Here is a 13,694-nt window from a genome sequence, read left to right as displayed (position 1 = left end):
TTAGGAAGAGACCCTAGCCCTGGGGAATAAGGCAGAGTGACAGAGAGGGACACTCAACGGCCTCTGCACACACAAACACACATACCACACAATAAATACATGCATACAGAAAGCATAATGATAAAAGGGAAGATCCAGGCAAATTCTCTACAGTTTGCTGCTTTAGATTCCTCAAAAGAGATAGCATGTCATTGATAGGTTCCAGGCTCCTATCAAATGGTTGTTGAGGAATGGTAATATCTGAATTCTTCTCATTGGCTGGTGCCTCTTGTATTGCCTCTGCTTGTAGTCTTGAATGACACCACAGTCACTACATGTCTGTGTGTAAGAAGATGTATTTCTCCTGGGGATGGTGGTCTGGAAGCAAAAAGCATCCAGGGAGGCAAAAAAGCAATGAACGGGGCTGGCAAGATGGCTTGCCAACCAGCCTGATAACCTGAGATCAATCCCAGAGTCCACAGGGTGGAACAAGAGAACCAACTCCCGCTAGCTGTCTCCTGACTTCTACACACTTGCCGTCCATCACATGCATGAACACAGACGTGCACACAAATTATCATTTGCTTTGCACATGCATTACAAAACAAATAAATACATGTTAAAAACATCTTTAGAAAGCAATGGGCTCTGAGGACAATGGAAGCTAACAGAAGCCTGTGCAAGTGAGGAAGCCATCAGCAAAACTAAGTGGAGAGCTTTTCCTAATACGCATGCTGCCCGCTAAAGGACAAGAGGAAAAGAGCGAAACAGAGCAACAAACACAAAAGCCTCATCCTCGTGCAAATACGCCCCTTACCAAATCTAATCCTTCCTCCTTTTTTGAGGCTAATCCTTCCTCCTTTTTTGAGGCAGGGTCTCACTATGTACCCCTGGCTGACCTGGAACTTGCTGTCTAGACCAGGTTGGCCTTGAACTCACAGAGATCTGCTTACCCTTGCCTCCTGGGTGCTGGGATTAAATGGCTACTAAAGCCAGACCGAACACTTACATTTTTTAAATGTGTGCAACCCCTTTACAGCACAGAAAGCAACTTTTCCTACATAAGAAATCACAAAACCACTGACACTCTCTGTGAGAGGAAATTTTTACCTATTTTGGGTAGGTCTGTTAAGATTGCCAAGCTAGCAAGCTAGTGAGGTCTCATCTTTAAGTGTGTGTGTGTGTGTGTGTGTGTGTATGTATTGAACGTGGGCATGCATAGCCGTGTCACTGTGTCACTGACCCCTAAAGTACATTTTTTTAAGCTAAAAGAACCAATTTACCAAATGGGTCCCCAGGGCTAGAAGAATTGATATCCTGCTCACCCGGAACGGCCCCCTCCATCCCTTGCCTCTGCAGTGGCTCAAGACCTTGGGCAGAGGTGAAGGGCATTGGGTTAGAAGGGACACAGATGGTCTTAGTGTATCCATGCATTACAAGGGAAGCAGGCAAAGAGAAGAGGTGGGGCCCTAGAACTAGGCATACCCAGATCTTTTTGTGATCTGGGTTAGCGAATTCCTCAGCATCCCTACAACAGTCAAGAAGTCACATCCTGTTTTACCAATGAGAAACTTGAGACTCTCAGGAATTACATAATTCACAGAGTGCCACAGAGCTACAAAACACAAGGCTGGGGCTTGTGGGAATCTACCCCTTACCAAATCCAATCTCCACCTTCTGTGCCTCCCCCTCCTGCCCCCATTTTGAGACAGGGTCTCACAATGTAGCCCTGACTGACCTGGTTGCTATGTAGAATAATAGGCTGGCCTCGAACTCACAGAGACTCAGGTCTGACTAGCTAACTGCACAGCCTAGGAACAGAAGCAATGTTCTCCCTGGAGGAGGAGAGGGAACACTGATGAGTAAGCACCATCCTGCCTGGAAGCTGTCCGTCAAGTAGGATCTTCACTAAGCAGAGAACTAGGGCTGCTGCAGAGTAAAGTAGGGGTTGGGGGTGTAGCTCAGTTTACAGAGCGCTCCTCTAGTAGGTGCAGGAGCCTGGGTTCCGTTGCGAGCTTCACATGATGTTGGAAGTCTGTCATCCCAGCAGTTGGGAGATAGAAGTTCAAGGTCACCATCAGCTACATGGGGAATTAAAGGCCAACCCGGGATACGAGAGGCGCTGTCTATTTTAAAACAAAAAGGCAAAACATTAGAGTGTGAGAGTAGCTGTGGAAGACTTGGCCCTGACCTTTGTGGCTTTGTCAGGAGAGCTCACGGAGATTGTTCTGAGACCCTGGAAAACAAAATGGCGCCTGTGACATTGAAATAGCCCAGGTGGAGGACAAGAGATGCCTGTGAATCGGGCCAGTTCTTCGATGCTTCTCTGTGGGTAAAGATGTTCATCTCAGACTGGTGCTTGGTTTTGTTCATGGTCACCCACAGATGCTATGACAGAGCCATCATCTGTCGAGCATTTCCCTGCTAGGAGCGGAGGCCTTGTAGGACTCTCCCTGTTTCGTGCTGGAGTGTTGACTGGTACGATCCTGTGCAAATCTTGCACCAGCAGCCATAGCTGCTAGGGATTTGTGAGTTTATGAGTGTAGTCTTCGTGTTGTGTCCAGAGACACACTCTTCCTTTCCTTCTGGCTCTCACAGTCTTTCTGTCCCCTATCTCCTCACATAGTCCCTGAGCCTTGGGAGTGATGGGGGAAAGGTGACGTTGATGTCACACTTGCGACTTAGCAATGTACAGATACTTACTCTCCACACTTTGCCCAGTTGGCATCGCATGATTTTTGAAGGTCTGTTGGTCAGTGAATCTGCAAAAGGGACTGCCCTGACTACACGCATACACAGAAGGGACACACCTGGTCACCCTCCCGAGCTCCATAGGAGTCATTGCTTGGGAGGCCACACCATATGTCACACTAACGTTTCTGCATTGTGTCCACACAGATATAACCATATGTACATCAATGTACACGGTCAACCCTCATACACAGGCCTTGCCCTCTTATGGCCACAGGCTCTGCCCTAAAGCCTGACAACACTCTCCCCCATTTGTCCCTCAAACTTCCTTGTCTCAGCACAGTGGCTCTGAAGTCAACGGATGGGGTCCTGTTGTCTGAACTCCCTCCTCAGTCTTTGTCCCCAAGAGTCTTCTCACCCATAGCTGATCCGCTGGCCGTTCCTGTCTTTAAAATGTGTTGTGCTTTCCCCCAGAGTGCAAGTTAAAACCCCACTCAGCCAAAGTAAACCGTGTAAACGCACATGAGATACATCTCCTAGATTGGCCGGGATTCACATGTGACAATTTGAATAAATACAGCATCCATCTGCAGAGGGGAAAGGAATTCTCCAAGGACTCTGACAGAGGAGGTGGAGGAGACTGGACAGACAGGGAGAGCATGGACAGGGAACCCTCACAGCCATCCCTGAGGCTGACATACTTCCAGCAGTCACACAGTCCACATTGTGCCTGGAACTTGTGAGTCCCTGACCTGGGCATCCAAAGATGTGGACTCCGACTTTATCATGCATTGGATTCTCCCGTGCAACATTCTGCAGATGTGAATTCTGGGCTCTGCCCAGGGATTCTGATAGATCATGAGGATGACCTAAGTCTCTTTTTATTTCACTCTCTGTGTGTGTGTGTGTGTGTGTGTGTGTGTGTGTGTGTGTGTGTGTCTGTGTGTGTGTGTGTGTGTGTGTGTGTGTGCGCGCGCGCGCGCACACACATATGAAAGACAGAGGTCAACCTTAATTATCATTCCTCAAGCACACTCCAGCTTGATTTTTGAGGCAGGGCTTTTTACTGGCTTCAAACTAGCCAAGTAAACTAGAATGTCTAGCCATGGGGCCCGCCTTTGCCTGCTCAGCACTCAGATTCTGGATACACAGCACCATGCATGGCTGGTTGGTTGGTTGGTTGGTTGGTTGGTTGGTCTTTTTTTTGAATGTGGTTTCTTCTGAGGATTCAAACTCTGGTCCTTGTGCTTGCAAAGCAGTCACCTTACCAACCGAGCCACCTCCAAGCCCCTAGGCTTCTTGGTTTTTAGCAAGCATCTTCTGAAGATTCCGTGTTACGGAGGACTTCACCCACATATTGGGAAAGACTAGGAGCAGCCTGAAGTCTGGAGGAGTGCCTCACAGTGCCTGGCAAGGGATGCCGCTTTGGAGTAGTGGCCCTTAACTTCTTAGGACGGTGGCTGTGCCACCTCCTCAGATGTTCCCCACATCCTGTAGCAGCCTTGTGCCAAGTCTACCAAGTACCAAGGTCCCACGGTCACTGACTCCAGAGCCCAGTAGTCTACCATATGCTGGCTCCTCCCTCAGACTCTCCCTCCCACCTGTCCTGCACAGGGATCCCCACAAACCCTTGGCTGTCTCTCAGTTCGCAGGAAATGTGCATGAATGCCACCTCCAGTTTCCCAGCCAGACAGAAAATGAGTCCCAGATTGAGTCAGAGAGGAATCTGGGCCACATGTGGGAGTAGCACAATGCCGGACCCCAGCTCACCCACTCAGTAAGCATGTGTGGATGGATGCAGGCGGGGTCAGAGTCTTGGGGAAACCTTCCAGGAAGCCCTAGGAGGGTTAAGCATCAGATCCACAATCCAGCCCCTTCCTCGCCCAGCAGGATTGCAGTAAGAAGGAGAGAGCTCGTAACTAGGTTTCCTAGGGACAACTGGATTTTCAGAGGGTTTTAATTAGGGAAATGAAACTATTTGTGGATATGGAGGTGTGGGGACAAAGGACATGAATTTGCTTTGCTCTCCACACACTCTCGGGAAAAGCGTCCGTGGCGATCCCGGCAACAAACTCAGAACTGAGGAGACAACCGACCCCTTCCCCTGTTCCACCATTCGAGGCCTACGCTCAAGCTGGGTAGCTACATGTGGTTGGGGAGGGGAGAGTCTTAAACAAGGATTTCCATTGCTATGTAAATAATCAAGGTAGATCACTAAAGAGACATTCGTTTCTGGGAATGCCAACACAAAATAGAAAAATGCCTGGGGACCTCTACTCAGGTGAGTTACACTGATGGTGACCGACCTCTCAATCTGTCCTCCACAGTAGCTCGAGGTAAAGAGACAGAGCAGCCATCTATGGTGATCTGTGCTACGAGATGTCAGAGTGGAATGTTAAAACTGAGCGATGACAAGGAATCAAGGGCAGAGAGTCGAGGGAGAAGATTCTGGGCTAGGAAAAAGTGAAAGGAGAAGAAGACTCCGAGGTAGGAAGAATTGAGAGCTGCAGCACACGGAGCCCGTGGCCTGACTGTGCTAGGCTGTAATTTAGAACAGGGCCGTGATACCAGGGGAAGATGGGTCACTCTCTAGAACGGGACATTAATTGCTCCTGGCTCCTTCCTCAGCATCTGCAGGCCCTCGTTTCTGCATCTAGCCTCCATTTGTCTGCAGACAAGGAGGAAGCTAGAGGACGTGAGACCCGTGGCCTTCGGCTACCAAGCAGCATCACGAGATTGTGGAGGAGGACAGCCACGGAGGAGGGGGGGATCCAGGATGTTATTCCCGACTTCCTCCATTTTAGAGGGTCCAGTTTGTAGTCCAGCGGCAAGGCTGGTCTGATCTGGGAAGAGAGTACATGCACATGGTTTGTCTGCTATGGGTGTGCACTGAGCCTTGGTGTTCTCTCTCTCTCTCTCTCTCTCTCTCTCTCTCTCTCTCTCTCTCTCTCTCTCTCTCTGTCTCTCTCTGTGTCCCTCGCATCTTTCCTCCTTCCCTCCTCCTCTCTTTCCTTTCTTCATTTTTATATGTTTATATGCATGCCTGTGTATATACAGGTTTGCACGTGCATGTGCAAGTGTGCATGTCCACGCATATAGGGGCCCAAGGTTGATATCAGGAATCCATCCCTCTTCCATGTTATTCATTGAGACAGGCTTCTCAATCAAACTCAGAGCTCATTAATAAGGCTAGTCTCACTCTACCCAGCATGCTCTGGGTCTGCCCTATCTTCTGATTCCTGAGGCTGGGATTACAGGGAGGCTGACACACGCAATGGTGACTCGAACTCTGGCCCTCTTGCTGGCCCAGAAGCTCTTTAACAACCTGGCCACATCCCTGACCCACTGAGCACTGATGCTAGGAGATTCTTCTCTCTGAGCTCATAAGAAGACATGGGTTCTGCTGCTATTTTGTTCCTTAGGGTCATCCTAGGAGGATCTGAGTGCGGGGCTGGAAGTCAGGAAGTAAAACCAGATCTTGGGGGTTGAGATCTTGTGTATCCTTAAGCTGTCTGCCTGAGATCTGGTACTTTGTGTGCAAGTGAATGCAGGGCGGCCCAGCTGACAAAGGCGCCCTTTCTCATCCAGAAAAATAAGGTAAACAAACCCTGAAATTCTTTTAGACCACAGGAGGCATCCCTTAACTTTCTAAAGCAAGGGCTAGGAAACCTCAGAGAGAGCAATGCAGAGAGACTCAAGAGGGCTGAAAGATGGTTCTGACAGTGATGTGCTTATCCTGAAGGTGGGAAGAGGACCTGGGTTCTGAACCCCAATGATCATACAAAAATTGAGATATGATCAATCCCAGCACTGTGGAGCAGAGACAGGTAGGTTTCTGGGGTTCACTAGCCCATTCTTACCAGACCCGTGAGCTCCAGGCCCAGTGAGAGAGCCTGTCTCAGAAAATGAGAGAGAGAGAGAGAGAGAGAGAGAGAGAGAGAGAGAGATTGACCTCTGACCTCTACCTACATGTGCACACAAATGGGTATGTGCATATTTCCATGCACACATCACACACACACACACACACACACACACACACACACACACTCACCAGGGAAAAGAGAGAAAAACAAAAGCTGTGCCTTGCTTCTCTCCCTCCCCATGTGTTTGTTTTGTTCTGATTTGATGCGGGGATGCCAGTGCGTGGGACAGTCTCTCCGCAGACGGAGAATGAGTAACACTCCCTCCGCTTGTTTACTGCACAACACACTCACACGCAACGGAAGATGAAGCGCTTGCTATGGGCTCGCTGTCGAAAATGGGAAGAGCAACAATAGAAACCCCAGCCACCCTCCTCTCCTGTCCACAAGTTCACAGTGAAGCTGGAGGAACATGCAAACACATCACTGCCCTTCTGGTGAGTGTCATAGAGGGTGTGATCACATGCCACCACCACCATCACTGCCACCACCACCATCACCACCACCATCACCATCACTACCACCATCACCATCACAACCATCACCACCACCATCACCACCATCACCACCATCACCACCACCACCACCACCACCACCATCACCACCATCACCACCATCACCACCACCACCACCATCACCACCACCACCATCACCACCACCATCACCACCATCACCACCACCACCACCATCACCACCATCACCACCACCACCACCATCTTTTGAGTACAGTCGTTCTTCTTTTCTGGTTGAGTTTACTCCCAGAGCACCCCTGCCACCAACCCACACATGCTTTTATTTTATGCCTTCAAAATTCATATAACACGATACCAGTATCAAACAGCTTGATGACCTTTAGCCTGTCTGTAACTTTGTGCAAACACAGCCACTGCCTGTGATACCTTCATCACCCCGCATACCCTAGAAAACTCCAAAAATAACCCAGAAAGCAGCTCCCTCCTCAGGCTCTGCTCTCCTAGCCACCTGTCTGCCTTCTGTCTCCCTAGGCTTACCTCCCCTGGATTCTCATATAAACAGAGTCATACATTGTGTGACCTTCCGTGTCTGAGACAGTGTTTGGCGGTTTCACGGCTACGGCGAATGTCTGTCGTGAAGCCTTACCATGGCTGAATAATCACACCGTACTCAAAGCCAGCCTTGTTTCTTCATCTGTTGGTGGGCAGCTGAGTTCTCTCCACCTGCTGACTATGGCAGACAGTGTCACTATGAACTGCTAACACTATGAACTTGACAACACTGCCACCACTTCTGAAGTTTTGCTTCAGGCTGTTGACAATGGGTTTGCCTGGCTACGTAATAATCCCTCATTTAACCTTCCTCTTTCTTTAAACTTAATTAATGTATTTGTTTTGTTTTGTTTTGTTTTTGAGACTGTGTCTTACTATGTAGCCCTGGCTGGCTGACCTAGAACTTCCTGTGTAGACCAGAATGGCCTCGAACTGGCAGCGACCCTCCTGCCTCTACGTCATGAGTACTGAGATTAAAGGACATCACACCACCTTTAACTTTTTAAAGGATTGCCAAACTGGGTTTCCCTGTGACATCAGTCTTTTAGGAGCTTCACAAAGCCTTGCTCTTAGATGCCTCCCAGTTACTTCCTAAAGGTCTGAACTGAACCTGGGCATTAAACACACCCGGCATCTCTGAAGGCCTCTGTCCATCTGCTCGGTCAAAGCTGAGCTACAAAGGGCCAAGGTCAAAGGTGCAGTCCATGACCGAGCAAGTTAGATAGAGAAAAACTACACCCTGTGCCCTCCTCTTGCAAAAGCTTGCCCACGGGGAGAGGGTCAGGGCAACAGTATACTTTTATGGTTCTGCATAAAAGAAGTCAGTGGGGTTGTAACTCAGTTGGTAGTTTTTGTCTAGCACAGTCCAAGCCCATGGTTTGATCCCAATACCAAATAAACCAGACATCGTGATGTTGCATGCCTGTTAAGCCTGGCACTGTCCTGTAAAGTCAGCAAGGCAGGAGAATCACAAGTTCAAGGTCATTCTTCACTATATCAGGAGTTGGAGAGACCCTGTGTACTGGCTGGTTCTGTGTGTCAACTTGACACAAGCTTGAGTTATCACAGAGAAAGGAGGAAATCCCTCCATGAGATCCAACTGTAAGGCATTTTCTCAATTAGTGATCAAGGGGGAAGGGTCCAGCCCATTGCGAGTGGTACCGTCCCTGGGCTTGTAGTCTTGAGTTCTATAAGAGAGCAAGCTGAGCACGCCATGGGGAGCAAGCCAGGAAGCAGCACCCCTCCATGGCCTCTGCATCGTCTCTTGCCTCCAGGTTCCTGCCTGTGTGAGTTCCAGTCCTGGTTTCCTTTGGTGATGAACAGCAATGTGGAAGTGGAAGCTGAATCAACCCTTTCCTCCCCAACTTGCTTCTTGGTCATGGTGTTTCAGTGCAGCAGTAGAAACCTGACTAAGACATCCTGTCTCAAAGACAACAACAAGTTTACTGAAAGCGCGTGGGATTAACTGGTTTCAGGGATTACTTATGCCCAACCCCCGCTCCGTCTGACTTCTGTGGCCTTGATGGATCGATAAACCCTATCCAGTACCTGTTTGCACCTAAAACCCTTTACCCTATGGAGTCTCACACACACACACACACACACACACACACACACACACACACACACGCCTCGAGCATGCATGCTCTGCTTAGTTCTTGGGGACTTCCAATAAATGCTCTTGAACCTGGAGCTCGAGGATCTCATCCGGAGCACCCCTTCAGTTTTTGCAGTGAGCCCTTGTCCCCAGGTTGCCTGGCCTGGAATGGCGGCACACTGTTGGCAGGGGTTACACTTGGCTCTTTGAAAGCCTCCTATTTGCATGGAATGAAGCTTGCTATGGTAACAAGGTCTGGTGGCTGGAATCCAGGGCCCCACTGAAAAATGCAAAGCCCGTGTGTGCTCTGGGAGAGAAAGGCGATGGTGTGTGTGTGTGTGTGTGTTGGGGGGGTATCCAAGTTAAGGTTACCTCGATTCTTCTTAGAAGGGAGAGTAGGTACACGAAAGAAAACAGGGTCAACATTCCTACCTCAGAAGAAGAAAAAAGAAGTCAATCACACCTCCCAACCCTCCTCTGGCCTCAGCTCTCTACTCCCACTAAGGTTTAGACCAGCCAAGGAGCTTAAGACCAGGTTGAAGCTATCCCTCATTCTTGAGTGTGCACACTCACTCTCTGGGCTGCGGGCAGGCCTCGGCACCACTGGCCCAGGCTGGGGAAGAAGAGCGCAGGTCAGGCTCTGAGGTGGGGGTGGAAGGTGGCAGGCTCGCTGTCCACCATCTCTCCTCCCCGCTGGGTATTTCATCCCTGCAACTAGCAAAACAAGAACTCCACTCCCGAGCTCACTCCAGCAGCCCCCTCCCTCGGCCTTCCATCCCACGCTCCCCTCCAAGGGGCCCCCTTTGCAAGCTCCCCTCTCCGCTAAGCATCCACCACCTCCTCCTCTGCGACCCCAGCCCGGAGCAGGGCAGTAGTTGGCTGGGGCGGGGCTGCCCACCGCCGCAGGGAGGGGACAGTGGGACAGCCGGGGTCCGAGATACACTCCTAACCCTTCGCTTGGGGGTGCCACCTCCAGCCTCATGAGGGCGCCGCCCTCCTCCTCCACTCCCTGGGGGTGTGTCCCCGAGGTGGGGGGCTCACGAGGCGGGAGAGGTCGCCGAGGTCCCCTGCAGGGCCCCCTCCCGAGCGAGCCGCGAATGGTAGGCTCCACTCGGAGAGTGCCTGGCTCGGGAGGCGCACGGTGTCCTCTGCGCGCAGCTCGCCCGCCCGCCGGGGTCTTGCCGATCTCGGCTGCTCCTCCTCCTCCCGTTCTCCTCCTCTTTTTCCTCCTCCTCCCCGCGCCGCCTCACCAACGCCGCGGCTCGGGCTGGAGGCGCCGCTGTCATTCCTGCGCCGGAGGAGCCGGCGCTTGCCGGTGCCTGGGGGTCGGGGCGCGGGGAAACCCGGGCCGCTGGGGTGACCCAACAGGTAGAGCCGGGGCCACGGCCGGCCACGCGCCCCCCGCGTGCATCATGCAGCTCTTTGTCACCTCTCTCGCCCCCAGGCCAAAATCCTGAGCATGATGGAAGACAATAAGCAGCTCGCGCTCCGCATCGATGGGGCGGTCCAGTCGGCCAGCCAGGAGGTGACCAACCTGCGAGCCGAACTCACGGCCACCAACCGGAGACTGGCGGAATTGAGCGGCGGAGGCGGCGGCCCCGGCTCGGGCCCGGGAGCTGCGACCAGCGCCTCGGCAGCAGCGGTGACGGTGGCTGACTCGGCGGTGGCGACCATGGAGAACCATCAGCACGGAGCTCAAGGTAGGGAGAGCCCGGCGCCCGGGGCGGGGACCCAGAGCGCGCTCACCGGTCCTGGTGGTGGCCGGGCCCGCGGTGTCCCTCACGCTCGCCGCGAGATGGCTTTGCATTGTGGTTCGTAACCCTTTTCGCTTGGCAGTGTCAACCCGCTGCTTCCCGGCTTGGGAGTTCCATAGCGGTTGTCATTAACGCCAACCGGGGTGCAGTGTGCACAGTGGGTCACACGGTCACACTGGCCCCCGCCCGCTAAAGCTAGGCGCCTTTGGGCCGGTTCTTTTCAGGCAGTGGAAAGTGTCCTTTGGATGGCACACAGGCCCCAGAGCCGCGGCAAACTTTTTGTGCCCTCTCCCCCATAATCTGCTCCCCTCCCCGTCCCAACCCTCCAGTTCCAAAGGCCTCTGAAATGATTTCCCAGCGGGGGTCTCTGGGCTCTGCTGCCCAAGGGAAGTGGACTTGCATGCACTTTTCTCCGCGGACGCCAAGCCCCTTGGCTGGGTTGCATCTGGAGTTTATTTTCTCCATCCTTGAGATGGTGCAGGCAGTGGTGTGGATGCTGGGGTCTGCATAGAGTTTTACGTTTCCAGCAGCTCTACGGGCAAGAGCGCTTCCCAGGGGGAAATCACAGACCTCAGAGGTTGATTGATGGCTGACTGGAGAAGTGAAGGCTCGAATGGTAGGTTGCTAGGAGCCCCTGTTTGAAGGACCCTTCTGCGGTTTAGACGAAGGGGGAAGAAAAGACAGCTGGCCGGTGCTGACATTGAGAGATGACACTTCTGAACCCCCAGCAAAGGTTAAAGGTGTGTAGTAAGGTGGCCTTGCCACGCGTGGTGGTTTTTTTTTTCTGAGAGTTGGAAAGCAAAAGCAAGCTTTTCAGGGCCCCCCTCCCCCTCTCCCGTCGCTTTTAAGAATCAGTACGGCTGCTTTATTCAAACCATTTGAATTGTAAACTAAACTGCTAAAATCCAAAAGATGGAGAGAGGGGAAAAAAACCTCCAGTCCAAGAGGATCACTTGTATAAATGTCACTTGGAGTGTAAGGTAGCATTGTTCAATGGTTCGGAGTGATTTTCTGGTTCTGCTATCTCAACAGCTCCTCCTGAGTGTGGAGAGTGTCTTTTTTTTTTTTCCAACCGAGATGCCTTCACTCACTGCATCAGTCTGCTTTGGCCTTACCTACTTGGGAAGGTATGCCTTTGCTCTGTGAGACTTGCAACTTCAAGATCTGCAGTTTTGTGATTTCTAAGTCAGACCCTAACTTGGTCCTTCCCAAGCCTGTTGGAAGTCTTTAGGAAGCGAGGTTGTAATTTGGCCATGATGTAATGGTGAGATGGTGGAGCGGCCCTGGTGTTTGCTACAAGGTTTCCAGGTTGGCGTCTGGTTGTTCTCCTCACCCATCCCTGGTTATGTCATCCTGTGAGAAAGAACAGTAGGTGAGAGAAGGGGAAAGCAGGCTAGATGCAGGGTGATGCTTTGATTTCTGTAAGCAGAGAGTGTTCTGATGTTCCAGAACTAGCTAAGAGCTGGCATTCTGCTGAGAAGTGGGAGCCCTAAAAAGGGACATCGAATGGCTAGTCCCACCATCCAGCCGTTCTCAGACAGGGAAAAGTTAAGTGGCTTTTCATCGAGTGCTGGTTGCGCTGTGGGCTGGGCATGCTATGCTGGTGCACTCCTCTTGAAACTCGAAAGGCTGGCATCTTTATGACTGAATGGTTGTAGGGGTGCAACAGGGGGTGTTTCTTTTCTTTTCTTTTCCCTCCTAAGAGGCACATGCCTACAGACACGGAAGTGGCTTCGGGGTCACCCAGTATCCTTAAAAGCACACCACACCAGCAGCTCCCTGTGCGCATAGGAACCTTTGCACCTGCCGTGTGCCCCATGTCCATGGCTGACAATGGGTAGGTAATAGGACGGAGGAGAAGGGTCTTGGTCATTTCTGTCAGTACTGCTAATGGTTTTCAGAGCCCTTACCATGGGCCCTTGGCGATTGCGTAATCAGAAAACGTGTTAATGATTTCTAACTGAGCTCATCTGTGGGTCACGTGTCCATCTAAGTTAGTTTGACTTTATGTGCGTGAGGCAGATGTTAAAAAAAAAATAAGATTCCTAATAAGCCCGCTGGGCATTTACTTATCTATAATAACACCTCGATCCTGGTGTGTGTGTGTGTGTGTGTGTGTGTGTGTGTGTACACGCACACGCACGCACTCGGGCAACGTAGTCTTTGTGAGGTTTTGCTTTTATTTGGGTCCCACCCCCAGTTTCTGGAGTCTTCAGATATGGCTGGCTGCCTTCCTCGGGTCCCTCCTGACAGGGCACCAGGGAGTTGCAGGGAACCCCGGGTTGGGGTTCTTGGGACTTTCTGTTCTTCTGGGTTAGCGTTGCTCCTGTGATTTTATTCTGTGTGCACTGGTACCACTCAGTGGGACCAGACTCTAGGAACACCTGGTACAGTTGTCACTTTTCAAAGTGGGGTCTTGAATGCACCTCGAGTATCCATCCATCTTTCAAAATTCAACCGTGTAAGTCACTTTTAGCGAAAGTGCATTGTGGACACATTAAGAGCTAGTATTCCTTTAATAACATTACCACAAGTGATTTCAGGAAAATGTTACCTTGCCCCCCACCCCAAGAGACCGTTAGATCCATTTTCAATTTTTTAAATTTCTTTTTTGGGAATGAATAAAGGAAGTGCACCCCTTCCTCACTGGGTATTCTGTCGCAGGCGAGACCCCTGGGTTGGTGCCATGTGACAAGGCAAACTTGGGTTTTCCTAGAGGGTTAAG

The 13,694-nt window shown here is 51.3% G+C and overlaps 1 protein-coding gene across 3 annotated transcripts in view; it reads left to right on the top strand.

The window, feature by feature from the left end:
- Kazn (kazrin, periplakin interacting protein) overlaps window positions 1-13,694 on the top strand; it is a 988,882-nt gene that overhangs the window by 591,923 nt on the left and 383,265 nt on the right. For 2 of the 3 annotated variants that reach the window (NM_001415945.1, NM_001014070.4), the window contains 1 exon segment: window positions 10,500-10,915. In NM_001415945.1, coding sequence (NP_001402874.1) covers window positions 10,675-10,915 — 241 coding nt within the window. In that variant the 5' untranslated portion in view covers window positions 10,500-10,674. 3 annotated transcript variants of the gene reach the window in all.

This window comes from Rattus norvegicus, chromosome 5, assembly GCF_021556685.1.
Source record: "Rattus norvegicus strain SHRSP/BbbUtx chromosome 5, alternate assembly SHRSP_T2T, whole genome shotgun sequence".
NCBI classification, from domain to species: Eukaryota; Metazoa; Chordata; class Mammalia; order Rodentia; family Muridae; genus Rattus; species Rattus norvegicus.
The sequence above is the reverse complement of the archived record's forward strand: the minus strand, read 5'-3'. Positions and strand labels throughout refer to the sequence as shown.